The sequence below is a fragment of the Sebastes fasciatus genome, chromosome 9 (genome assembly GCF_043250625.1).
Source record: "Sebastes fasciatus isolate fSebFas1 chromosome 9, fSebFas1.pri, whole genome shotgun sequence".
Taxonomy (NCBI): Eukaryota; Metazoa; Chordata; class Actinopteri; order Perciformes; family Sebastidae; genus Sebastes; species Sebastes fasciatus.
This window is the reverse complement of record NC_133803.1, coordinates 5,854,093-5,882,091: the sequence shown is the minus strand read 5'-3', so window position 1 is coordinate 5,882,091 and position 27,999 is coordinate 5,854,093. Positions and strand designations below refer to the sequence as shown.

Genomic DNA, 27,999 nt, shown 5'->3' with positions numbered 1-27,999 from the left:
ATTCTCCAGATCTCAATCCAATGGAGCATCTGTGGGATGTGCTGGACAAACAAATCCGATCCACGGAGGTACCCACCTCGCAACTTACAGGACTTAAAGGATCTATATATATATATATATATATATATATATATATGAGAGAGAGAGAGAGAGAGAGAGAGATGTGTACACCCAACATTTATCATTTATCCTATGACTCTACTACTACTACTTCCAAATATTACTATTATATAATTGCTCTCTCCCTCTTTCCCTCTCGCTCTCTCAACATGTCAAACACCACAAGGCCACCAGGGGTTGCCAGACACTTCGACTTCATCAGCAGATCCACTTCTTGGTGACACAGTTGGAAATGGTAAAAGCGCCTCACAGCATACATTAGATGAGTGTCATTGTGCTTGTGGACAGCGACCAAATAAGACACAATTGAATTGTAGAGGGAGCATGAAACAATGATCATATCGTCTGCGTTTCAGAACATTAGGATTATCATTCTCAACACATTCCTCGGCCACTCGGTGAGTAAATAATGGAAATTGTTCTCTTTCTTGATAAATAGACTGTATAGAAACTGGGAGAATCTAAAGGGTGCATGATGCAAAACCTGATTTGAGACTTGCTTAGGCATAATTGACAGTGTTGTAAGTTTTTAACACTTGCATAAATAATATTTGTTCACCCATTGGCACTGAGTAAATAGAATGTGTAGAGGTTGATCGAAGGCGGCATTGTTTGTGGCAGGATTCTGTCGACCCCAGAGTTTCCATTTCATATTAACCCTCTGAGACCCACATTGGCTCCTTTTTGTCTTTTTGGGGGGGGGGGCTTTCGGGCTAGATAGCAGGTCATCAGTAGATGTCACATGGAAGTGGTGTACATCATCTGAAAGCTGAGAACCTGACGATGTATTTGAGATGCAGCTCAGCACTGTGTGTCAATTTGTAATAAAAAATATTGAATTAATTAAAAATAAATTACAAGTGTATAAGGCTTGTAATTTTAACATTATAATGGAAGTATGTTGCAGAATTTTTAGGATTGATACCATTTGATACACAGATTTGGTGCTAAATTTAACCATTTTTTACCACTCAAGAATTGATAAAAATTAAGATTCATAAATGGTCTCACTACAATGAAATGGCCACTATGGAGACTAACATCGTCACAAATGAATATAAGCTCATTGAATCCAGTCATGCCCAATTTATGTAATTCCAAGGCTGTTTAGGGACGCCAGTATGTAGAAATATTCAAACACACCATTTTTAGAATAGGCAAAAATATCACATTTATACTGCGTGCATAAAACTGCATTGTTTTTGGCCAAAACTGCATGTGATTATCATAAAGAGGGCATGTCTGTAAAAGGGAGACTCATGCGTACCCATAGAACCCATTTTCATTCACATATTTTAAGGTCAAAAGTCATGGGATCCCTTTGAAAATGGCCATACCAGTTTTTCAAAATTTAGCCTAACTTTGGAGCGTTATTTAGCCTCCTTCCTTAGGTTAGTTTCATATGGTACCAGCACCTTCACTCTAGATCTAAAATTGAGCCTGCTACAGCCTCTGAAAGACGGTAAATCTGGACGTGATTGCCGGCGATCCCGCGGGTCTCAGGGGGTTAAGAATCACAATTGATTGACTAACACACGTCGTCAGTCAGAGTAATCATTCTTGTGTCGTTTGAATTTCTGTAGTACATTTTATCATTTAATAAAGCAGGCATTAAAGAAGAAAGAGCACCCCTTGCAGAGCTCCCTCTCAGTCAGTCATCGCGGTGAGACTGAGAGCTATTCCTATGGTGGCCAGCCAATGCCTGGCCATGGGCAATGGTTCGATAAAAGCCCAACGGGCTGAGGAGAACAGCTGCCTGGCCTCCATCCACACAGACCATCCTGGCCTGGACACAGACATCCTCAGGTACCTCATGCATTTGTGTGCTCTATTATGAAAAAGCTATTGTAAGATAAGTAAAGGATGACCTGTGACTTCTATATGTTGCAAAGCTTATTTTACTTACTTACTTTTATTTGAGATACGTATGTGTGTGTGTTTGTGTGTGTGCGCTCTGCTGTATACATTTTAATAGTCCCACTGAGGATGAATAAAGTCCCTAACACAGTTTATAAATTCCAATTACACAATAAAGAGAAATATCCAACTTGTGGATATATATATATAGATTTCTTATTTTTTTTAACATGAATCATTTAAAAAAAGCCCATCATGATCACCTAGTTGGATCAATGCATCCCTCCGTGGGATGTCTTTGGTCTTTGCTTATGTGTTTTAAACTGGAATAATATTGAGGCTGTTTTGGAAATGTCACCAAAATACAACATGCATGCAGCTGCAAACACCTGCTTCCTCCAAAATATGTTGTTTATCAGGGCCTTCCAAAAGCATTTTCATACTTTTTTACAAAAAAGACTAGCAGATTTTCAGATCTGTCACTGCTATGGTTAAGGTTTCATTAGTTGTAGGCTAAAAAGCAACTTGGCTCAGGTTAGGGAAAGATCATAATTTGGGTTTTAAAAAAACTTAGTTACAGTTAAGAAACGGTCATGCCATGGTCAAACAACACCGATGTTGACTCATGTAAGAAACTGGAAAGTATGCCATAGATTCCGATGAAACTGCCCTTCAGTCCAGTGGGGCCAGCCAATGTAGGCTAGCCTAAGCAGATTCAGTACAATGTAGATGTAAGTTTCAGGTCAAGCCGCCAAGCATGTGTTCTTTGCTTGGGTGAGAGTATGATTCATAGGCAGTCTAATGGTATGTTAGGTTTAGGGAATGGTGTCACCTAAGGGCTAATTAGTTCTATGACAGCACAGCCTGATACCCACTGCAGGGTGTAATGACAGGTCAAACATTTGTAAAGCTTCTAACGAAACTGGCAGAATGGAACCCAAAAGCACAACAAGGAGGCAGGCAGTTCAACGGTTATGTTCAGCTTTACTTGGTAAGTCAGTCAAAGGTCAGTAGTAGGAAACCAGTCCAAACAGGCAAACAGGTAAACAGGTAAGGTCTGGGAAACCATCAAAAACTAGTAGTTAGTCAGGCAAGAGAAAGAAATGCTGGAAGGCTAGGCAGCAAAACACCAGACAATCTGGCAAATACAGACTGAGGAACTGATTAGGGAACAAGCTCCAGGTGAGGAGGTGGCCAGGGAAACCCAGGTGAAGGAAATGAGATGATTGCAAGCAGGAGGGAGTGGCAGGCTCTGAAATGACACAAGAGGTTAATGATAAGGCCTGAAAACAGAACAGATGAAGAAATAATTTAGAAGTGCACTCGGAGAGCGCAGACCTCCGCCAAGGCAGGTTTCATGTACGTTGCTAGTATAGTATGCGGTTTCGAATACAGCCATTCATACACTGATGGCAGAGGCTGCCATGCAAGGTGCCAACTTGCCCATCAGGATCTAATGTAAGTGCTCATTTACACACCGATTCGTACAGCCTTCAGGAGTAATTTGGGGTTCAGTATTGATTAGTGAATGACCTGCTATACCTCTGAGCTACAGCTGTCCCAGGGTGTACAGTCGTCTGGCTTTGTAAGGCTGCCTTTATGTGTATTCAAGTGATTGAACTAATACTTATCTTCAGGTTGCGGATTACACACCTCGAGGCGGAGCTGGCACGTCGGGACCAAGAGTTCCGAGCGCAGGAGCTCCAGTTACAGCATCTCCAAAGGGATCTGGATGCCAAGATCTCCCAGATCGACAAGCTCCAGGATGCTATTGGCTACAACAACAGCCTGCTCCGCACTCCGCCACCCCTGTGCCACCGCAGCCACCACCGCTTCAGTGTCATCAACCAGAGTCCCAAACGCTTCCACAGGGTGGCTGTGGAGGTCCACCGCAGGCTCAAGGCAAAAGAGGGCGTCTCTGCTGAACCCACCTCAGAGAACTTCTGTGGAGGGTTCAGAGCAGCACACATCTCCATCGCAAAGTCCGTACGCAAGGACTCACAGTAAGTTAAAGGGTCACTCCACACAATACCTATGTTTCAAATGTTAAACACTCCTTGCAATGGATTACATTAGTGACCACTTTTCACAATGGGGGTAATTGTCACCCATGGCCATATCAAGCCCACAGTGTGTGCTGGTTTGTAAACATTATGCAGGGATCAGACATATCAGATTTATTACAGAATAATGAGATAGTAAGTCATAATTACAAGATAAGACCTAATTGTTTTTTTCTTAGGTGAAAGCAATGGGCTCTTTGTATAGCTTGCCCATCTTTGAGTACTTCAGTGTTCCAACAGCTAATGTTTTATTATTAATTAAAGTGAAGCTGGAACCAGGTATGGTCACTGAGCAGTAAAGGCGGGCTCCATCTTTGTCCTTCCGATTGGTAGAAAGAAGTCCTGTAAGTTGCAAGGTGGGGTCACCTTCTTCCATTGCTCCGTGGTCCAGTTCTGATGCTCGGGTCAGCACGGGCACCCTGACCGGTCTGCGGCTAAGCAGAGCTGGAGTTTTGGAGATGCTCTGATCCAGTTGTTTAGCCAACACAATTTGGCCCTTGTCAAAGTTGCTCACATCCTTACGCTGGCCCATTTTTTCTTCTTCCAACACAAAGTTCAGATTTCAAAATGTTCTCTTGCTGTCTAATATATCCCACCCACTGCCAGGTGCTATTGTAACGAGATAATCCATGTTACACACTTCACGTGTCAGTGGTCATAATGTTATGGCTGATCAGTGTGATGATAATGACCAGAGGGCTAGAACGTCACAAAATGTTATAGAGTTTTCAATCACAGTGAGAGAAGACAAAAAAACCTAGCGGGAAGTTGTGAGGTGTGTTCTCTAAAATACTACAGTATGCTTTTAAAAATAATGTGCATTTTAGACTAATTGGGGAAAAAACACATCAGTATAGTCCAGTGTGGAATGTGCAGCTAAGCAGAAGTTACAACAATTACAACACAATTGAAGAAGTATTGCTAATTTAAGAACCAGTCTGCAATTGCCTGCTACCTGGCTGGCTGTGCCCGACCGAGCCCCATGGGTCAAGCCTCGAGGGCACCCCGTTTTCCCTATGCTGCATCTCCTTTCTGGCCAATTCAGGGGGTCTGTGAATCGCTCTTAGTCTGGTCCCTTCCCAGAGATCTGTTTGCCTTGGAATACCCTACCAGAAACTCTTGCCCCCGACAACATTGCCCCCTGAGCCAGTAGGGACATTTTTCAATTTATCAGTTGCTCTACGTTCCAACCCTCACCTATGGTCATGAGCTTCAGGTAGTGACCGAAAGAATGAGATAGAGGACACAAGCGGCCAAAATGAGTTTCATCCGCAAGGAGCCAATTAAGGTGTTTCGGGGCATCTGGTCAGGATGCCTCCCGGGCGTCTTCCTTTGGAGGTTTTCCAGGCACATCTAACTGGTAGGAGACCCTGGGGTAGACCCAGAACACGCCTGGAGAGATTATATATCTCTTCTGGCTTGGGAACATCTCAGGATCCCCCCAGGAAGAGCTGGAAAATGTTGCTGGGGAGAGGGACATCTGGACTACCTCGCTTAGTCTGCTGCCACTGAGACCCAGACCCAGATAAGTGACAGAAAATGGATGGATACTTAATTGCTCTTAGAAATTGCTACTGTCAACTGAAAATGTCATCAGCAGGAATTTAACAGTTGTTTTGTTCAAGTGCATTTGATGATTTCAACACAAAGCACTGTAAACTGAGACTAAGAGCATTTTCAGACCTGCAATCAATTTGCTTTTTTTCCAATTCAGGAACTAATTCGATACAATTGGACCCCTACCAAAAACCGAACTCCTTGGTTAATTTCTGTTCACATGGCAACATTCAAAAGCGGTGCAAAAATTGTAAAGTATAATGCCAAGCGCGAGCAAGCTGTTCTCTCATTCTCATTTTCAAACAACTGGTCCAAATGAGCGTGTGAACACATCCTTAGAGATATTTATACCTAATTTGCAACTAAACTTTAGCAACAAATCTGCCTCACATCTGACAGCCAATCAGCATCAAGCAGGACTCTACCCAAGCACCTGGATTTATTTGCAAAATCACCGATCATAATTGCTGAGGTGTAGAAAAATTAGAAAGAAGAAAATGCCAAACAAAGCCATCACTTATGATAAAACTAGAAAATGAAGTCATCAGCGTGTTCTTCAGTGGCGCAAAAAACTGTCCTGTTGTAATTTGATCAGTTGTGATCAACCCAAACAGAACACTGGTAGGAATCATTGGTAGGGGGATGTGAGAGCTCTGGCCAGCTTTTGTAATATATCCCCCAACATGTGAAAGGCTAAATTAGCATTGCAGGATAATAGAAAAACATGGAGGGAAATAAAAGGCCACAGAATTTAAATGCAGGATCTGGGTCATTATGGACCTCAATTACACAACCTAAGCTGCCTCTCTTGCCCACTACTCTCCGATCCATTCAGCACTCTTCTTTTCACTGAATGCACTACTAGCGCATCATCTGTGTGATGTGGTAATCAGGGACGCACACAAACACCCGCTCAGAGCGATCTGCTGAATAAATTGGAACTGCAGACATTAAGGCAGTGGCTTGGACCCAGGATGCACATTTGCAAGATTCTATTGGTCTAGCAGTCATGTCTGGTAAAAGCATAACAGTGTTTATACAGTTCTGATATGACCACATTTGTTATTGCAAATAATAAAAATTCTAGCATCCAATTCAAGGCATTTCATCTCCTGGGCATTCAGGTTTAAATACCATGAGGTTGTCAGCTGAGTTAGTGCTTGAACATGCAATCCATTTTACAATGTCATTATAAAATTATCCTGCCTCACTGTCAAAATGCTATTTAATAAAAAAGAAAAGGAATTGATGGCCTTTGTTTTCCATCTTATCCTATTTGGCGCCTTTCGTGTCTACAGCATGTGGGAATGACACGTTTAGGCAGTGTCAATGCAACATGCTACATTTTGAAAAAATCAAGCAAAACTTGGTATAACTGATTATTTCTTTCCTCACATATGTATAATTGTATTGCTTTCTTCTTAACCATATGCATAGTGGTTAAAAAGACACTTGGCAGATGGCGCTGTGTAAGATAAAGTATACATTTTTCTTAGCTTTCACTTAAAAAAAAAAAAACTATCCCTTTAACCTAGTACTTACTGTGGCGTTATTCAACAGTGTTAATGTAAGGAAAAGACCACAGGAGACAGCTGGCTACAGCTAACCGGAACATCCTGTCAATTTGACACAAAGATGCTTATCTCACTTGTTTTCCAGCACTGTTCTTCACTCTGCTCAGTGAAGGAACATTGACCTCTTTTCTTTGTCCAATGGACTTTGGACCTTCAGAATTTGAGGACAGAGGGTGTCGTATGCTGTTCAGATTGTAAAGCCACTTGAGGTACATTTGTGATAAAATTGACTTGACCGGCACTTTTTTGTTTCTGCTTCTTCTTGAATCCCAGCACCAAGAAGCTCATCAACGACGCCATCATGAACAATGACTTTCTGAAGAGGCTGGAGCCACAGCACATGAGGGAGATGGTGGACTGTATGTATGAGAAGGTTTACACCGAGGGACAGCTGGTCATCCAGGAGGGGGAACCTGGAAACTACCTCTATGTACTGGCAGGTCAGCTCAGCAGAATGATTTTTGCAAATTTTACAACACAGTTGTTGTAGAAATGAAGTTTAGGGAAAGTCTAAAATTCAACACAATTGGCGACTTGTAGGAGGTTGGCCTTCCTAAACATATTTTATCATCTACAATGTTGTTGTATGCATGAGTTTGAACTGTACTGTATGTTGTGTTTTCCTCGCTGTAGATGGCTTGCTGGAGGTCATTCAGAATGGGAAGCTGCTGGGGAAGATGCATCCTGGCACAGCATTTGGAGAACTGGCCATACTGTACAACTGCAAGAGAACAGCCACAGTCAAAGGTGAGGGACTTCAATAAGACCAAACCAGTCATGGTTCTTAATACGTCTCACCTCTGGGATTACATGCATGCATACACTCCCTTGTGCTTAAAGCGACAGTGTGTAGGATTTGACTGCATCTAGTGGTGTTGATTACCCCTCCGCTCACCCCTTCCTTTCAAGACAGCGGAGACGTGAGCCACCAAGTGCAAAACTATGATAATGCCTTACGTTTTGCTCAGAGGCCATCCTCACCATAATAACACTATAGGAGCAACGTTACTGCAGTTCCAAAAGCGGTGGCCTTCAGGTAAAGCAAAAACGTAAAAGGCTCTCTCTAGAGTTATTCTGCATTCAAAACCGCATACTATACTAGTAGTACGTACTGATTTGGTCAAAATGTAACATGTAGTATGCAGTATTCAAACAAAAGAAAAATCTCCAGTATGCATCGGACCAGTCTAACTCGCCTACTGTATCCCACAATGCAAAGCGCTGGAACAGTACGGATACGGTTACAACAACAGCAGCCAAAAACGGCTTGTCTTTTTGTTTTCATTTTGCGTAGCTATTTCATCACTAAATTCACTTCTGAAATTTTTTGCGGCAAGAAATCAAGCATGTAGATTTTGAATATTGGCAGTTTTACCATATTAGATGGCAAATCGAACATTTGCTCCAACGAGTTGAGAAGCTCCACAAACTGCCGTGACAGCTAGCCAGCGCCTGACAGGGTCGCTGCCAGCCAGCAGGGAGGTCACACTCAGAGACCGCTATGAGCTGTCTGGAGCTCTCTCTAGAGACCGGTCTGTAGACGAGGGGCTTTTATTTCCTTGTTGACGGATGGTTTGTTTAAATATCACAACACAAATGTCCATTGTAAATTAACGGGATCCTGTGGTTATCTGCCTTTTTGGAGTTGAAAAGCTCACAGACCAGGTGAGGGAAGAGCAGCCTCTGACGGGGCAAAGAGATACCTGCTGAAACAACATGACCCTTTTTAACATTACTCTCATATTTTTTAGGTATATCATTCCACTATTTTTTTTGCCGTAACTGAAAGCAATTTTGTCGTGCAATGTTTTGTATTTACCGTCTCCCCTCGTTGATGATCCTGTCTTACTTCACCATGAGCTCTTAGAATGAATTGTTTAAGGGGTTGAGTTAAACCATGCAATATTTACTAGTTTAAGTTAGTCAGTAGGCTGTATAAGTTGTACTTAAAATAGCAATAGTAGTATTGGTGGTGGTGTTTTTTTTAGTCCAGTACTTTATGAGCTTGTTTAAAGACTAAGGTCTGGCCTAGTATACTGTAAAGTAAATCGTTTTAACTGTTTCATATGGCATACTACTGAGGAACGCAGTATATACTGTATACTGCATACTGCGTTCCTTAGTAGTATTCAGAAGGTGGTTTCGAATACAGCCCCAGTGTTTGGATAGATCCCCTGAGACTCTGTTCCTTTAGTGTGTATCATGTTGTTTGTGTTTGACAACCATATCCATATCATGTCTAAGACATCTGCTGGCTGTATGGTACATAAGCAGATGAGTATTCACACAAGGGAGTTATTAAATATACTTTAAAACTACTCATCCATGAGTCTCATACTGTACTGTAGGCTATGGATGTGCTTATACTACTAAGTTCTTGTGTAACGGTAGCACCCAATATGGTTAAATTAATATTGGCGGGAAAGTTCTACATTTTGTAGACAGACTCATTTGTCACAATGCTGATTCTATTCAACATTATCAAGTCTCTTGCACAGAGCAACCAGGCAAAATGTTAAAATTTGGATGAACATGTAGGTGAGACATTGATCCTGGAGATGTGCCACTGGAATAATTACTGTTTAATTTTAATCTCTTTAAAAATAGATTATTGTGATCTTAAATGTTGACTTGCCAATTGAATTTTAAAATGTATAACTTGCATTTTTGCTTCGTTCTTGTGCAATTATCAGAATATAAAGATGATTTTGGGAGCCCAGTAAAATCTGCTGTAGAAATTAAAATAAATGAATTAATAACAGTGGCTGTTGCACATTTGGTTCTGAAATGGTGAGCAATCAAATGCAGCCTTGTCAAAGATACCTGAAGGTTAGCTGCTCTAGAATCTAACTTTTTAAGGATTATTCCTCACTTTCTTTTTTAAGAAAGTATCTCTTTCTAGACAGCCCTGTGCACTTGTCTCTTTTGTCACTTGTCTCACAGCCAGGTGCACATAGAAACCAAAGTTAAGTGTCCAGCTCGGAGGACGGCTCATTTTGCTGTAACTGAGGTTGTAGCTCATTGTCTACCTTACTAGGGTTAGAAAGAACCGTCGTGTTTTAACAATGTTTTGCTTATGAGTTCTGGGAAGGTTGAATCCGTGAATATCTTTCCAACTTCAGTTTTAGGCCATATCTATGTTATCTATCTATCTTACACTTTTAGATCTTGGTCGCATCAATCACATCTTTTAACAGAAATACAGATTTTAGTCATTAGATATGGATTATATAATGGTCTTTTAAGGACTTGTTTTATGCTGGTGCACTCACAGAAGAGCACAAGTCCGCAAAAACACATTTTTAACGCCAATCTTTTACCGAACATAGGATTATTTTCATATCGTGGTTTAAGTTTTCCATATTAAACGAGCGCATTGTTTTATGCTAGTGGATGGTCTGCTTGCTTGCATCATCCTGTTTCCAATCATTTCATCAGTAACGTGGCTGTGTGTAAGAACTGTAAACTGGCTTACTCACGTTTGGTGAGCAACATCCACCGGCTGGAGAACGAAATCCGGAAAAAGAAAAAGTTGATCGACCGCTTTCTATCGGTCGTTCTAGCCATTTATTTAGAATAACCCTTAACTATCCTCCACAGTGATGATAAAGCAATAGGTTTAATGAGTTGTTAAAGGTTCTCCATTCTCATCCAGCTGTGTCCCAGTCTCATATCTGGGCTCTGGATCGCCAGACTTTCCAGACCATCATGATGCGGACCACACAGGCCAGACATGAGGAGTACTTCAGCTTTCTGCGCAGGTACAAACAACTGACTTCTCTCAACTATACAATCAAACCAGTGTTTTCAGTGAGGTTGGCGGTACACTCCAAACTTGCAACAGTGTAGCCAATATGTAGCATTAGCCTGGCAAGCTAACACTCAGTAAGTACAAATATAGCTACGACATTCAGATGAGGTTTAAGTTTCAAACGGGGCTGTACCTGTCGTGTTCAGTCGGTTCAGATCTTAAAGATGTAGTTACAGGCTGGGTTCAGGTCTGAGTTTTAGACTAAACTTTACATTACTCTTTTGCAAATAAAGGTGCTAACTACAACCATATAGAGTTGCCTAGTGCCTAGAGTTGAGGTGCCTAATCTCGAACCAGTTGGAACCAACTGGTTCCAGAGTGACACTAACACTTTAATGGTCTAGAACCAAGAACCACTTACGTCAGGGGATGGGGTTGGGTTTATTGTGACAAACAAGACCAACTAAAACTTTGTGACAGCCATTCTTTAAAAAACAGAGATTCAGTAGGGTTCTTCAGAAACAAATGGTTCTGGGTAGAACCTCAGCCCTGCATCAAGAACCTTTTTCAGAACCCTTATTTCTAAGATTGCAGTTGGCAGTAGTTCATTACACACTCAACAACACTCTAGAAATAGGTCTTATTATTACAGATATGGTCAGGTTTTGGTAAAAGCAGTAAAAACTCTGCTGTTAGTGCATGTTTGTCCCTGAGGATACATAATTTGCCTATTTCAAGCCAATGCCCTCTTGTTATACACATAGCCTACATTTAACTACATAGACATATTGGACATGCGCAGACACAGATACAGATACTCATGATTTCATTGGGATTATATACTACAGATACTAGATACTACATTATTTTGCAGTTATACTATATATAATCAATCCCAGCACCCATGATGAATGTGTGTACTTGTTTCTCTGTAAGTGTGTCTCTGCTCCGAGGACTGCCAGAGGAGAAACTAGCCAAGGTTGTTGATTGTCTTGAAGTGGTGAGTATTTCCCACTCCACCACATTTTTTGCCTATAATCTAAAAAAGCATTATATTCAGTTCCATACAGTATCTGTTTCTGACTAAGTAGGTTCAGATTAGGTTGTGATCGGATCACCCGAGACACATGTTCATGCCAGGTCTGAACAGGACCTAAGTGGACAAGAGAATGACTGTTCTTCTGTTTTTTTCAGGACTATTTTGAAAAAGGGGAGTATATTATTCGAGAGGGTGAAGAAGGGAACACTTTCTTTATCATTGCAAAAGGAGAGGTGAGATATCTGCACAATCAGGCCTTTCTCAATCTGTGTTTGTGTCCGTACTTGTGTTCCCATTGACTTTAGAAATGTCACAGCCCAAGCACTGTTCCAATTTCAAATTCAAGTCCACAATTCTACAAGTGTTCCTCACATTTTATCACGATGATATAAGATAGAACTTTATCCATCTTGAGAGAGATTTTTCTGCAGCTGTTGCAGTACAGTACAGTGTAGAGTGCAAATATAGTGCATAAAATATCAATAATGGTACAAGTAAAAAAAATCAACAAAGAGATATCCAAACTCCATAAAATCCAAAACATACACCATGCAAGGAGTAAAAACAAGGATCATATACCAACGCAATGGGGCACCCTTTAGCATCTGTATGTGATGCACCGGGCTTCCTGTGTGAAACCAAGTCAACGTTGACTGTTAACTTCCACACTTTACTAACACCAGTAAGAGCCATAGTTATTTTAACCCCAAACACGATCTTTTCTGAAGAGTAACCGAGTAGTTTTATGGCCTAAACCTAACCAAGTACTTTTATTGAGTAAGTAAACCTATGTTGGAATTACATTTTTAAAAGATAATATGTATGTAACAAGCAGAAACTGTACGTTTCCTGTGAACACAAAGTTTATTTTGAAAAGACACTATGCATGTAAAGACATGCCGTCCCTGACATGTCCAAAACTGACACTAGATGGGTACTTAGAGCATCGTAGTTTGAAGCGTAGAGCCGCTGACTATGCCTCTATAAGTATTTGACGAGTTGGGAGTGATTCTGTTGGCTTCGACTGTCCTCATCCTGCTGCCCCAGCATACCACAGCAAAGAAGATGGCACTGGCTACCACCGACTGGTAGACCATCCTCAGCATGGTACTGCAAACATTGAATGACCGGAGCCTCCGCAGGAAGTCGGCTCTGGCCCTTCTTATACACAGCCTAAGTGGTCTTAGCCCAGTCCAGCTTGTTGTCTAGGCAAACTCCAAGTTACTTGTACCTAAACAGTCCATATCCACCCCTTGGATGGAAATAGGTGTAGGGGGTGTAGGGGGTGCGGGGGTGTTCGACGCCTACTGAAGTCCACCACCAACTCCTTCGTGTTACCAGTGTTAAGCTGCCCGTGGTTCAGCCCACAGCACTAAATGAACAAAGACTCAGGGGACTGCTGTAAAAACAGTGGCCATTGGATTAACTATAGATGCATGTGGGCGTAGTGGTTGCAAAACTGAAAACTTACAAATACATTTAAGGAAGTGATCCATAGCTTGTATACTGATCGACTTACAGTGAGCCCAACAGTGAAAGAATGATTATCTTAATTTCACGATTCCAATGATAAAACAACGAAACGCTGATTAAATGAGTAGTTGTTGCTGTGCCTCATTCTATCGTTTCCTATCTGTAGGTCATAGTCACTCAGAGCACGGAGGGCTTCGCTGAACCACAGGAAATCAAGACATTGGGAGCTGGAGACTACTTTGGAGAGAAAGCTCTCATCAGGTACAAACAACAGCTTCACAGAAGGCTGAGGACACAGTGCAGCACTTTTATATACTGTATATATTTAGTCATGCCAGCCTCCTCAACATCCCTCAGAGTTCTCAGCATCCTCAACAACCTCAGCATGCCCATCCACGTCAACATCCTCATCATCTTCAAAATCCTCAGCCAGATTAACATCAACAACATCCTCTGTATTCTCAGCATCATCAGCATGCTCAGCATAGAACATCCCACAACATCTCACTTCCAGTCATGTTATAACTAGAAAGGTGCACTCAGTATAGGGCAGATCTCTGCCAGGTGTGTCTGCAACAACCACTGCTAATGTTTGATCAAACCAATACAACCCACACTTGGCTAACCCTCCGTCTAGACTGCAAGTGTATCAGACATGTTTACATTTTTACCTATGAAGATGTCTGCTGAAAAGTACGTTCATATACAATGTAACTGCATTGTGAATTAGGTTTCGAGGGAAACGTATTTGGTCGTGGATTCCGTTTGTTTTTGACGTATCACAAATGCGTCAGGGAGGAGGTTGGCGAAGGTGGATGGATCAACAAACACAGGACTTTCACCCAGGAGACCAGTGTTCATGTGATATCAAAAGACAACGTTCATTTATTTTTTATTTTTTACTAAACTTAACTAAGTAGATTTGTTGCCTAAACCTAACATAGTTGTTTTTTTGCATTTTTTTGTTTTGATTTGTGTCAATTTATGACATTAGTCAGTGTTTAAAATTGCGAATATAATACCGGAAAAAATATGTTTCCCTCGAAACGTAATTGAGAATGCAGTTTAGTTGTATGGGAATGTAATTTTGTAGGAGACCAGGTTGCACTCAGGCACACACAGGACCGATCTCATTATATCCCGGCGGAGATAATAACCAACGAACCAATAACAACCATGCATGAAAACAAATGAAACCCATGCATACAGGAAGATAGCTTTTAAGTACCTGTCCACTGTAACCTCTATTTATGAAAGTCTGGTGCAAATGAGGGTTTTTAGGAGGAGACATGGGAAAAATATCTCTGCTTATCTTGTATGAGTCATGCACAATTGAAAAGACAAGTCAAAAAGGTCAGTGACAAGATGTGACAGGATGAGGAGACGGTGAGAGTCCTTCAGAGTTTCATTTTCACATTACAGGAGCATTTCTGTTGTACTATTTTGAGACAGAGGAGAAACTGCTCCCTTCAGGACATTCAGAACATACTGTGCCTTCAACCCACAAGCAAACAATAGAAACAGACAAAGATGACCCATCATGTTTGACTGAACTGTACATGCATGTTTACAGTGAGGATGTCCGCTCAGCCAACATCGTCTGCAATGAGAACGACACACACTGCCTGGTGGTGGACAGAGAGTGAGTAGCTGGATGTTGTTTACGTGGCATGTTATTATGTAGAGCTGGACTAATATACCAAGTGGGCTATTTCACAAAACCTAGATAGCGTATCAAACTGGCATTTTCCAGTTATCCTGGCTGGATTTAACTGACTGAGCAGTAGCACATAAATTACCATGGAGATTTATTCTGTGCAGCTAGCCTGCTCCAGACCAGAAGTCTATACTACGAAGTGAGTTCGACAAAACCTGAGTAACTTCCCGTTATCTGGCTTCACTAACCCTAACAACCGCGATCACGCTGGGCGGTCACGCTAGGCGGTCACACGACGGTGGTCATCAACTCGGTAAGTCAACCAAGTGTTTCTCAATCTGGCTATGAGAGCGTTCGCATAAAAGGGGCGGAGCATATGACCAATCACAAACATGAGCAAGTCTGCTGTCAGCGGAGCGGATAATTTTACAAACAAAGAGCAAACTATAATATTAAAGCTGCAAGCAGCGATGATCAGGCCCTCGCACCTTTGCGCACGTCGGGGGTACTGGCAGGATACCAGTACATACTAACAGGGGAGCCTACATCTGCTGTTTAGATACATATTCATGTTCAAAGTAAAAGAGAAAAGGCCGCCACACTTTGAAAAACCTCTTAGATGAGCCTCTTGTTGAGTATCTAAGTTTCTCTAGCTTTAAATATGTCATAACACTTTCTATCCATTGAGAATGCGTCGGTGGATTGTTGGATTTCCACTGTAGTATTATTAGCCTTCGCACTAGCAGTGAGGAAAAAGCCAATGCATCAGCTTGAACCAATGACAGTGGGACTTCTGGAGGAGCTACCCCAAATATCGCAATTGTTGGGTCTGGCTGTATTTCTTTATCACAAATGTATGAAAAGGTTTCAAAGATAGCGGTCCAGAGTGGAACCAGGGCTGGGCAAGTCCAAAACATGTGATAAAGGGTGGCATCGTCTTGATGGCAACGGGAGCAAGTTGGATCTGTTCCTGGGAACATCTTTGCGAGTTTGCTTTTTGAAAGGTGGAGTCTGTGAATAATCTTAAATTGTAATAATCCATGTTTTACACAGATAGATGTTGAATGGATCCGTTCAATTGCAAACCGGCAAACTTTATCTGTTTTTTTAAAAAAAAGACAAAAAAAAGCACATTGCATCCATGCGCTGTTTTCTATGTGTACTAGACTGTAATCTTGCAATCTTTGATGGTTAATTTTCTCCCTCACGTGTTCATAGTGAAGCACATCTTGATTTATTATTGCTGACCATCAGTGGTGTTTCTATTGGGTAGCTACGATCTGGGTATGAGCTTTCTCTGTTCCCTGAGATGGTTCAGTGAAGGCGATGCCACCCTTTGAATTTCACTGTACAGTCTAGATATCAGACCACGTTCAAGAGGATCCAAATCTAAAAATTCCTCAATCCAAACATCTGTCGGGCGAGATGGGAAGGAAACAAAAAGCTTTCTGACAAGACTGCGCACTTGCAAATACCTGAAAAAATTTGATTTAGGTATGTCATGTTCTCTAACAATGTGCTCAAAAGACATAAAGTTATTATTTTGAAAAAGATCACTTATACATCGTAGCCCCTTCCTGAACCATAACTGGAATGCAGAGTCTATTAATAAAGGTGGAAATAGCCCATTAGATACGATAGGTAGCAAAGTGAGCACCTGTTTATGTTTAAAATGTGACCTAAACTGGGACCATATTTTCAGTGAGCCATTTACAATGGGGTTAACTGTCTGCCTTTTTTTGCTGAGAGGTAGTGGTGCACAAAGCATTGATGGTAAGGATACTGGATTGCAAACAAATTGTTCCATCTCAGCCCATAATAGTCCTGTGCCCTCATAGAAATTTGATACCCAGTGAATAACTTTATGAATGTTGGAAGCCCAGTAATAATGCAGAAAATTTGGCAGTGCCACTCCCCCCGCATCTTTCGGTCTCTCTAGATATGCTTTTCTAATTCTAGGAATGTTTTTGTTCCAAATAAAGGAAGATATACTATATCAAGTTTAGACCACACAATCAAAATCAGACAAAATCTGATGATGTTTGTCACATAACGCTGACTTTCTATTGCCAGTAGGTGGCGCTATGACTATGAGTCAATATTGTAACGTAGATGTCCTCAGGCCCGGACTACCATGAAATAGGTCAAGTTTTGGGCAGATTTGACCAATCACAGTGGAGTTACAACAGTTCAATAAATGGAGAATCATGTAAATTGTCCGCCACACCACGGCAACGCGTTTTATGAAAGCTCAAACCTTTAATAACTTTTCATGACAAAGGTCTTAAGATTGTACTGACCAAATTTGAAGTTGATCGGATTACATCAATTTAGGGCCCGGGCCCTAATATTAATAATCATTTGAATTTCAATAGGTCCTCAGCTCCGACTTCGTCGATACTCGGGTCCTCATGAAATCAAATGTATATATACAAGTCAAGTTTTTCTGTAAATTTAAAACAATACAAATAGTCCAAAGAAATAAATACTGGATGGATATACATGGACTGGGTGATTATGTACAGGACATACATGTGAAGACGTTAATGATGATGATGATGATATTAATGCATAAAAAATGCTAAAATACTAAAATAATTGAATGTATCTTACTCAGACAGAGAGTATACTATTAGGTTTACAATTGGAGCCAGTAAAAGGTTACTTGTTTCAGACTCTCTTTCCTCTTTAAAAGTTTTTCATGTGTTTGCCTCCTCTCCAGCAACTTCAACCAAATGGTGGGAACTTATGAGGAACTTCAGGCTTACCTGAAGGAATACGTGGAAGAGCTCTCCAGGAGTGATGAGATGAGGAATGTCCTGTAAGTGCACAATGACAGAATGACACAACAGACTTTTAGCTGTATAAATGTTAATTAAGCCTCCTTGTAAGGTGATAATGGTGGTGACTTATTGGATATCATATAGTCATGACTGCATTACCAGTTTTACTGGTGAGAAGCTGCTTTGAAGCTTAGTTTTTAAATGAATCTGTCAGTCTAACCCTGAAAAGGAAAAAAGGGCCCAAATGTAATCGTATGTCCCGTGTTACTACTCTCTCAGGCCCCACTCACCTCAGATTGACTCTGCAGAGGCCCAGGAGCTGAGGAGGCTGAGGGAGAAGATTTCTCTCCTGCCTTTCCAGGAGCTCGAGGTCATAGCTACACTGGGCATGGGAGGATTTGGACGAGTGGAGCTGGTGAGTTGCAGTAACAGTGTAATGCACCAACGAATAACGGCCACTCGATACGTCAATTGCTCTGACCAAACGCAAAAACTTCCACATTCTACGTATCCACGCTTTACAGAAACGTCCAGTGCCAACATTTTTTTCTTACAATTTTTACGACTCAACATTTAGCAATGTTGGTTAATTTTAATGTAATTTTTTTTTTTATCTTTTATACATTTATACACACATTTGTACACACATTCAGTCACTGTTTAGCTGGTGCTTTTGTGTAACGTTTAGCTATAATATACATTTCTAGTATCCGTCAGTGAGCTTTGCTCAACAAGCTCCTCTCTGCTGTTTGTTTCCCAGGTAAAGCTGAAGGATGAGGACACCACGTTTGCTCTGAAGTGCATCAAGAAGAAGCACATTGTGGACACCAGACAGCAGGAGCACATCTACTCTGAGAAAAACATCCTTCAGCAAACAAACTCAGCGTTTATCATCAGGTGTGGGCCATACACATCATTACACATTAAGGTTTCTTTGTTTCATGAAGAGTAAGATGTTTGACTTTGAGATTATGATTATGTTAGGATGTTTAGTTGTTTTCCGTAATCAGAGCTAGTGGAAGTATGTGGATGTTTAACAGAAGAGGCTACATGATGAGTAAGATAGCTAACAGATCAATCTGCCACAAATATCTCGTATTCCTTAAGGAGAAGATAATGGGGGCCGGTCAGTGTGGTGGTTTCTCTGTGGAGTTGCTAAGGAACCTGCTGGGAGAAAGCTGCGGACCCGGGTCCCACCACTGCACTGAGATTTATCTGGACTATGACTTTAAAGAACAAAGGCCTTGTGCAAGCAGTCTGTTGACATTGTCATTGAAAGGGAAAAGTTCAGCCAAAATGTTCACTCTCCCACTTCACTAATACAACATTCCTCCTACCACTCAGTTTCGTCCTTTTTAGTTCAGACATTTTTTGTTTTTTATGGGGTCTCAGTGTTAAATTAAATCTAAGAATGCAAATTCGTATAAGTTTCAGTGGTCATGGGCTGTAAAGTTTAGAGAATGAGAGATTTTTTTTTAGAACTTGCACCAAAAGTCTTTTTCTCTGAAGAGCTGCAGCATCAGCAATCTGCAGTGCTTCACGTTTATAGGCCAATAGAAATGCATCATAGGCATGTCATGGGTATATGACTATATGATCATTATTATGTTTTCAGCATTGCATTACCAATACAAGACATCAATACCAATACAAAACATGAATGCAGTTTCCACTAGACGTGCAGCACTAAGCATATTACCAGTGACAATCATTATTTATATTTAGGGGTCCTAAATTAGTTATTGTTGCTATGCTAGCAAGTGGATTAGGAGGAGTTTTCATACTTGCCAACCCTCACGATTTTCCCGGGAGACTCCCTGTTTTCATCGCCCTCTCCCGGTTTCTTCCTGGGGTCACAATTCTCCCATATTTCTCCCAATTTATGACAAATTTTCACACTTTTTTTCATTTTCATTATCTCAACCATGGATGTATTAAGAGAACTGGATACTTTGCACAACACAGCGAAAAGTCGTCATGGTGGGGTGCAAGCCATTGGAAATAACGGGTTTCAGAGCACAGTGGTGCCATTGTCGCGTTGTGTCTGAAAGGGCCTTCAGGGAGTGAGAGACGGGGAAGAAACCTCTAGACGCCCACTTTGGTTTTGAAATCCTCACTATTTTTAGGGTCTCAAGGTTGACAAGTATGGGTGTTTTTAATTTAACACAGTAGTTAACAAAGAGTCTCTTGGTTGTCTGTTGATGTATTTCAGGTTATTCCAAACATTTCGGGATGATAAGTTTGTCTACATGCTGCTGGAGGCGTGTCTCGGTGGAGAGCTGTGGACTGTGCTGAGGGACATGTGAGTGTAGGTCCTTTTGCTACATTTATAACAACTACAAATGAAAACATCCAGAAATTTATATTTTCAGTAAAGCGTAACTTTAACAGTGTCTTTTATGTGTCTTCAAAAATGCGGATGGCTAAATGAGACTACTTAACATCATCATGGTCGAACATTAGTCCGCTTTTAGCTTTGTAGTGGCGACGTGAAGTCATGAGACCTTGGTGTATTTTGTTGAAAAAAAAATAATATTTTTTAAGGTTTTTTAAACTTCAAAAGACTTTTTGACTAATATTAGATTTTTACTTCTGGCTATTGCATTTATGCTACAAAAATCACAAAAGTGGTGTTATTTTGTGAAGATTATCTTGCTGAACAAAAAGTGTAAGCTTATTTTCTGCAATAATCCAAAATCCAATGGAAAAATCCTGTTGGCTTTTCGTCGAGGGTGTGATGCTAACTTTCGGGTTGGCCTACGAAAGTACGTCATCCCTCTAGCACTCTATTGGTTTAGGGGTTAAGACACCGAACATGAACTGCAACGTCCCTGACAGTTTTTCAGAGTCGGCTCTGTGTATATTCATATAATTCTATTGATTTGTTGATCTTTTCATAACCTGCCAGGAGTTATTTTGATGAGCCCACAGCCAGGTTCTGTACTGGTTGTGTCTTAGAGGCCTTTGATTACCTCCACACTATGGGCATCGTCTACAGAGACCTGAAGCCTGAAAACCTACTACTGGATGCTGAGGGTTATGTCAAAATGGTAAGCCACTGTCTAAATATTTGTTTGAGTGATGTCCTTTAAATAGTGTTATTCATTGTGTGTCTATATTATCTTTGAGCATATTATTAAGGTAATATATGTCCTCTGTATTTCCTCAGGCAGATTTTGGCTTTGCTAAAAAGATCGGCCTTGGAAAGAAGACCTGGACATTCTGTGGGACTCCAGAGTATGTGGCCCCGGAAGTCATCATGAACAAAGGCCATGACTTTGGAGCTGATTGCTGGTCTTTAGGAATCCTCGTATTTGAACTTCTCACTGGCAAGTAAGTCAGTAAGGTAGAATCTGCTACTTTTGAGATTTGGGAAGAAAATGTTAAAGCAAAGACTTTTGCTTTTCTTAGTCTTGGTACCACATTTGATGACACGCAGAGGTGGGTGGAAGGTGTGATGTGAAGGTACAGTTGAGGGTCATCAGCATAACAGTTAAAACTCAACAAACAAAGTCAATGATGGCAGATTATCAGACCCAGAGAAAGCATGTAGATGAGGAATAATAAGGGTTATTCCTCATCTACATGCTGACAGGGTTGAATAGAGTCCCTGTTTCTACTGTTTCCTGTCAGGTGAGGTACCAATGATTAACCTTCTGAGGTCAAGCATGTCGTATACGACTAAGTACTCTAATTACTATTTTTAGAACATCTCCAGAACACTGCAGAGTAGAGACTAGCTTTAAATTGCAGCCGCGGGGGGATGACTTTGTCTCTCTGAACAGTGCAGTCTGATTTATTTATTTTTTTGCTTTATTTTTTCAATAAATCTAAAACATGTTTTTCTTCCAGCCCTCCCTTTGCTGGCTCAGACCCCATAAAGATTTACACCATGGTCCTCCATGGCATTGAGAAGGTGGACTTCCCTAAGAGAATAGGGAAGCGTCCAGACGACCTCATCAGGAGACTCTGCAAGTACGGTGAATCAACAAGCACGATCAGATATGAGGACAATACCGCTTTGTCATTTAAACACATATTCAGGGAATCACTGTGTAATTGGTGGTGTAGAGCAGCCTGGCAGTCTCATTTAGAACTAGAATGGCACTCGGAGAGCGCAGACCAAGTTGCTCGAGTACAATTGCCCCCCCTCTCTCCGTTCAGCTTGCGCCATCATCCACGTGTATTTCTGTTTATGTTGAGATCAGCTGAATGTAGCGAAGCATCGTAAAACACTTCTCCCTGCTGTTCTCCCTGAGTTTTAATTCCTCTGATTCCCTCCCAGTCCCATTTCAAAATCCATCCTCTATATTTATTAGAAATAGCCTAGTGTCACTGCTGTTTGTGATCGTGGGCTCTATAGTAAGCAGCAGAGGAGCAGAATCACTTGTTGACTGCGGAGAAATGGTGTGAACAGCCAGGCTTCAGCTCGCATGACCATTAACATAGTGCCGTGCCTCCGTTCCTGATGTGAACCCACCGTTAGACTAATTTAATCATGTGAGTGTGTTAAGTTTCCAGGCTGTCTCTTTTTAAACAGAACATCCACAGGGTTATTAAACTTGACATTAAACCAATATAAATGTCTCTCTCTTTTCCTCTCAGGCTAAGTCCAGTGGAGAGGCTGGGAAACAAAAAGAACGGCATCATTGACATCAAGAAACACAAGTAAGTCTCCTTTCCAAATGATATCTATGTCTTCCTTTTGGACATTTTCAGATGAAGTTTATAAAAAAATCAAACAACTGCACAAGATATAGAAACTTCCACATGACTGCTCATAATTTAATTACTTAATGAATAAGAATTTAATCTTAAACTGTAATGTTATCTGCTGATGTCATAATCAGGAGTGTGTGGTGCGTTGCTTGACAGGAGGAGGTAGCTGAAGAGGTGTGGTTTGTTTGTTTGGTGGATGGAGCATGCTGCCCGATGATGGCAGCATGCATGGTAGATAGTAGTAATGCATGGGTCAGCGTTTTTTTATTACCCGCACCCACCCGACCCATTATCAGAGCCAATCCTCCCTGCCCGACCTGCAAAAATATGAGTTAATCAACGACCCAAACCCAACCCATAAGCTTTAACTTTATGCATTATAGTAGCACAATTGTCCAGACTGATGTCTGAGACAAGAAGGACAGAGACAAGAAGCAGTCTCGAACCGGCCGCCCAAACCCGTCATATTTTCTAGAAAACTTGGCCCGAACCCGCCTGACCCAGGGTCAACCCCCTGTCTTTGAATCCTTATTGAAGCAAGGATGTCCAGACACACCTACTGCATCTTCCCTGTTAAAAAGGCTCCTCATCATTTTGTTCAAGATTTAAAAGCAGTGAATGATGCAGTGCATGCCAGAGCTCCAGTGACTCAAGTACCCAGTAACGGCACATACTTCTTTGTAATACATCTAGCTTTTAGCTAGCTTTCGCTGGCTGTCATGTTAGGTGTGTGGTTTCTATTTGGATTAAGAAAACAGTTCTTAACCGGTTCACCCAACAGTGATGTGGTTGAAGGCTACTTTTCTACAGAACATAATGGGAGTTGTAATTTCAAATAAAATCCAACTTTGAGGGATTTTATTTTGTTTCTTTTGTAGGTGGTTTCAGGGCTTCAACTGGGAGGGTTTGAGACGTCACAAGCTCCTGTCTCCATTGAAGAGAGAGGTGAAACTATGACCTTTGTTTCCTAACAATAAACAAGCAGAAGCAGACAATCCAAAAACAAATCTGTAGAAACAACATTTCAGTTCAATAGAATGTACAAGAATGTGATCGACTGCTTTCATCCCCTTTGTGGAGAATACTGGTGTGCTGATTATGACATTATTTGTGAGAAAATTCAATGGAGAACCTGAGAGTATTGAATGAAAGTTAAAATGCCGATTGGACAAATCTTGCATGTGTTGTCTGCAGTGAGTTAGCCTTTACTAACAAAATAAGATGAGCACATTGTTATCCAACTTGAAAAGGAAAATACCGGCTGGGTTTTATCTGCTGATGCTGTGAAAAGCAAATGCAGAGAAATTATCCTGCACTTCCTAAAACACACAGGGATTTAGTGTGCTGTGTTTTGTTTTTGTGTGTTACACTTCACTAAAGAAGTTTGACTGCACAATATTTTCAGTCAGCATTAAAGGTCCCATATCTTGCTCATTTTCAGGCTCATACTTGTATTTTATGTTTCTACTAGAACATGTTTACATGCTGTAATGTTAAAAAAAAAACTTTATTTTACTCATACGGTCTGCCGGAATATACCTGTATTTACCCTCTGTCTGAAACGCTCCATTTTAGTGCATTTCAACGGAATTGCAACGGAATTGCGTTGCTAAGCAACAGTTTGGGTCCATGTTTACTTCCTGTCAGCTGATGTTATTTACATACACTGCAACAGGAAATAAACTGGGACACATTTAGAATGTTTATGTTTAAAACCATGTAAATATTGTATATTTGTGACAACACAAATGGACAGAAATCCTGACGGCTTGTTTCAACGCACAATGTCTGAATACGGGCTGTGTGTATTTCTCCGTATATTGAGCATTTATATAGTTTAACAGTATTTACACTTAAACCTGCTTTATAATATAAAATACATGAAAATCTCACCTTTTACAATATGGGACCTTTAAGGTAATGAAACTAAGACCAATACATACTTTAACCATTTACACACCGCAACCACTGCTTCTTTCAACCACAGTACTGTGCAGAGCTGTCTCTACGCCTGTATGTCCTGTGGTCATGCATCATGTAGGGAAAATGTAAAAAAAAATACTTTGACAGGGAAAATTTGCAGATTTGGTTGACTTTGTAGAAAGTTCAAACAGCTTATGGTAACCATCAATACACATTTGGCAGAGATCTTCTTGGAATAATTGGTAGAATCCAACCAAATCTGTTGGGTTTTCCTGCATGGACTCATCGTTTCATGCCAGTCCACATCATCTTTTGAATGGGCTTGATGTCAGGAGTTTGTGAGGATCATCCCAAAAGCTTAATTTTAGATCCCAAAACCACTTTTGATAGAGATTTAAAGAAACCAAACTGTCCCTGACAGTGTATGTTAACATTTGACATATATAAATATGTATTATAAGTATACATGTCATTATGCAAATGTAGGTGTCCACATTACCATGATAACTATGTGCACTGACAGAGGAAATTCAGCTCGGCCAATGAGGAACTTGTGAATGATCCCACGCTGACAAAATGAAATGATTTCATGATGATTTTCCTCGTTTCTGCAGCTGAACGGGCCGACGGATCACAGTCACTTTGACATATTTCCTCCTGACACGGAGGAGCCTCCGGATGAGCTGTCTGGCTGGGATAAAGACTTCTGAGGACTCTGATCATATATATTTTAAGCACCAGCAGCAGTGGATCTGGCTCATGAAGCTACAGTGGGTTAGCAAGTACACTGTATTCCAGAGAGTGTTGTAGTAGCCCGTTCCCTCCGCTCAGCCATGAGCAACATGAGGTGACTGTGTGATTGATAAAGCTTTACCCTTTACCACTGCAGGAACTCAACAGCCTGTGACATCAGGCTTCTCATATCCTAAATAAGGAAGTACTTACCTGCATTTTCACAGTATTTTACAAACCACTACATTTCAGATATATGCCGTGAAAAGGCTATGGAGGGACCATATACGTCATTTTTATGTTCTGTTTGCTAGCCGAGTGAAGTAACCAATCTGGTTTATATGCCAACAAAGAATTGAACACTGAACTCATAATATTTTTTTCATTTTGCTCTGCTGTGCGCATTGTGATCCTTTACGCTTCTGTTATCTTGTTTCATCTTTAGAATTTGTTTTCCTGCACCGTTCGGCTGTGCGTCGAATCACTGAGAAATCTTCTTGTCTACCTTTTGGTTACAAACCTCTAAACTCCAGCTCCCTTTGAATTACCTCCTTTCCCCAAATACTTAATAATGGCCTGGACATGTTGGTTTTGTTCAACAAGCATTCATCACTGTTTATTATTTTTTCAAGTATTGGTTTTTACTGGTCGATACAGATGCGGTAGTAAAATGGTGGTTACTGTTTTAGTGTGTTTGTCATAGTCACCTTTGTCACATCGTCACGTCTGCTGTACCAATCGTGATCGACAGCACTGCGAGCAAACCCCTTAAAGTACCTGCGTAAAAGTACATCTTTCTGAGCAGCGCCCAAATTTAGCTCCAGGTCCCCAAAAGAGCTGATACAAGAGCAGAAGCTGTGACGGTGGCTACATGTTAGGTTATGTTTCATTATGTCTGTGCAGTGAAAAAGGGCTAAATGTGACAACACCATACTGTATCGCTGAAAGGTGAAAGGAAATCGCAATTCAGTCTGATTATCGAGCTACAGTTTTTAGAGTATAAATTGCATAAAATTGGGCATCTTCCCCTAGCCGCACATAGAGGCATTCACACTGGTTTAAATACACCCCACTAAGATGATCACTGGATGACGATGAAAGCCAAACAATCACTGATGATCAAATTCCGCTGAAATCATTGGATTATACCTGAGGGGTGGAGTCCCAGAGTGATATGTTACAACATACTGTATAATTGTCTTCCTGCTTGAGCTAACTTTGGTAACACTTTATATTACAGCCTGCAGTTTACTGTGTCATTTCGTTGTATGACTTTAAGTGCCAATAAAATAAAGAAGTCCAGAATAATTTGGGGTGTGATGGAAGTTCTGATCACTGCACAATATGGCTGTTGTAGCAGCAAAAGTAAAAAAAGAAAGAAAGAAGGGAAACGGATGTAGCATGAGTACACTAATGAAGCACTGGTTACACTTAATAATGCAGCTGTGATTTACAGTATAATTTCATTGTATGAATCAAGTACTAATAAAATACTGACAGTGTAAGAAAGCAAGTATGGGGACCAAGAGAGAACTGGGTATTTTAGATAGAAACATAGCTAAACTTCAATGTTTCACAAGGAACCTAGTAATCATTATTTACATTTTTACAAAGTTTTACACAATATGCAAATTAACTGTAACTTTACTAAAATAATAATAATAACCTGTTGTTTTTTTTCTTCAGATGACAGTAATTACATAAATAATAATGTTTTGAGAAGAAATAAGTTAACATTTTGCTATGATGGTTGTTTCTGACAGTAGTTTATTCTTGGTGTCCCCAGGGACCCCAGTTATTAGTCATGATATGTTAAACAGGTTGGTAGGATGAGGGTGAAGCACTCCTGATCTTTCCACCCACATATCACGTGTAATTACAGTCCTTGTCTTTGAATCTTTTACCATCTTGCAGATCAAACTCAAGCTCCTCCATCCTCCATCACCTGGCAATAATGACTTTCATCAACACAAAGGCTTGATTGACTTCAAGTGCCAACCACTGCCAATGTTTAGTGTACTGAAGTACAATGCATAGACGCCGGAATAGGGGGGACAACGAGACTTTTTGTCCCCCCACGTTCAGGTGTTGTGGTAATAAAGTGGTAATGACTAAGCCAGGTATTAAGGTCATAGAACGTTGGTGATAATGTCTATATGGCTTAACATGTTGGACTTTTATCCAATGATAATCAACTATTGTGTTGCCTATTTCAAATTAAATCAAAGTAATCTAACTTCTAGCCTGACATCCAGCCCACCACAGTTTCATAATGAGCCAAAAATATTTCAACGGGTGAGGTGGTTCTTGCAGTGTGCCGGGGGGATTCAACTCAGTGTGTCGAGATGTTTCCCGCTGGCTGGCCTCCGCACTGCATTTCCTCCGGTGTACCTGCTCTAAGTCGGCTTGATCCGAGCTGAAGGCGGCTCGCGGCTCCAAATGTGAGTTCCCTCGCTTGGACCTCACCGCTTCCTGGGGCCGTTGAGTGCTTGTTGCGCCCTCTCTCCTTGCGGGGAGGGACGGGGCTCGCGGCACAACTGTCAACCGGGACGGACTGTCCTCAGTACGTCAAGGGTGTGCAGACATGTTGGCAACCCGACCGTTTTGAATTCATACAGTATATTCAATTCATATACAACTAATATATGAATTAAAATTAATTCATTAATTAAATTAATCGCCTGTGGAAATTACGTCATCCAAAAGTGGATGTCCCCCCCCCCCACTTCAAAACTCATTCTGGCGCCTCTG

At 41.0% G+C, this 27,999-nt stretch overlaps 1 protein-coding gene across 5 annotated transcripts; it reads left to right on the top strand.

Annotated features, from left to right (window-relative positions):
* Positions 1-366: 366 nt before the first annotated feature.
* Positions 367-27,925, top strand: prkg2l (protein kinase cGMP-dependent 2, like). 5 transcript variants are annotated; one of them, XR_012595171.1, is made up of 20 exons: positions 367-518; positions 1,729-1,926; positions 3,615-3,980; positions 7,445-7,611; positions 7,805-7,918; positions 10,827-10,932; positions 11,859-11,922; positions 12,117-12,194; positions 13,601-13,695; positions 15,008-15,076; positions 17,814-17,912; positions 18,154-18,289; positions 18,635-18,771; positions 20,087-20,176; positions 20,783-20,924; positions 21,044-21,207; positions 21,727-21,854; positions 22,480-22,542; positions 23,472-23,538; positions 25,131-25,141. XR_012595171.1 is itself a non-coding variant. In XM_074645556.1 (20 exons), the coding sequence occupies exons 2-20, from the start codon at positions 1,805-1,807 to the stop codon at positions 25,224-25,226; spliced, it is 2,298 nt and encodes a 765-aa protein (XP_074501657.1). In that variant the 5' UTR covers positions 367-518; positions 1,729-1,804; the 3' UTR covers positions 25,227-27,925. The 5 variants fall into 5 exon arrangements, 4 of the variants coding, with proteins under 4 accessions (XP_074501657.1, XP_074501659.1, XP_074501658.1 ...); XM_074645556.1 differs by having other exon boundaries at positions 21,727-21,849; positions 25,131-27,925; XM_074645558.1 differs by having other exon boundaries at positions 1,726-1,926; positions 21,727-21,849; positions 25,131-27,925.
* Positions 27,926-27,999: the final 74 nt, after the last annotated feature.

Excerpts from the sequence above, each read along its gene's own strand:
- prkg2l (XM_074645556.1), top strand. The coding sequence starts at position 1,805 with ATGGTGGCCAGCCAATGCCTGGCCATGGGCAATGGTTCGATAAAAGCC. Across the intron at positions 7,919-10,826 it reads GAGAACAGCCACAGTCAAAG|CTGTGTCCCAGTCTCATATC; the intron begins GTGAGGGACTTC and ends ATTCTCATCCAG. Across the intron at positions 20,925-21,043 it reads CTGAGGGTTATGTCAAAATG|GCAGATTTTGGCTTTGCTAA; the intron begins GTAAGCCACTGT and ends GTATTTCCTCAG.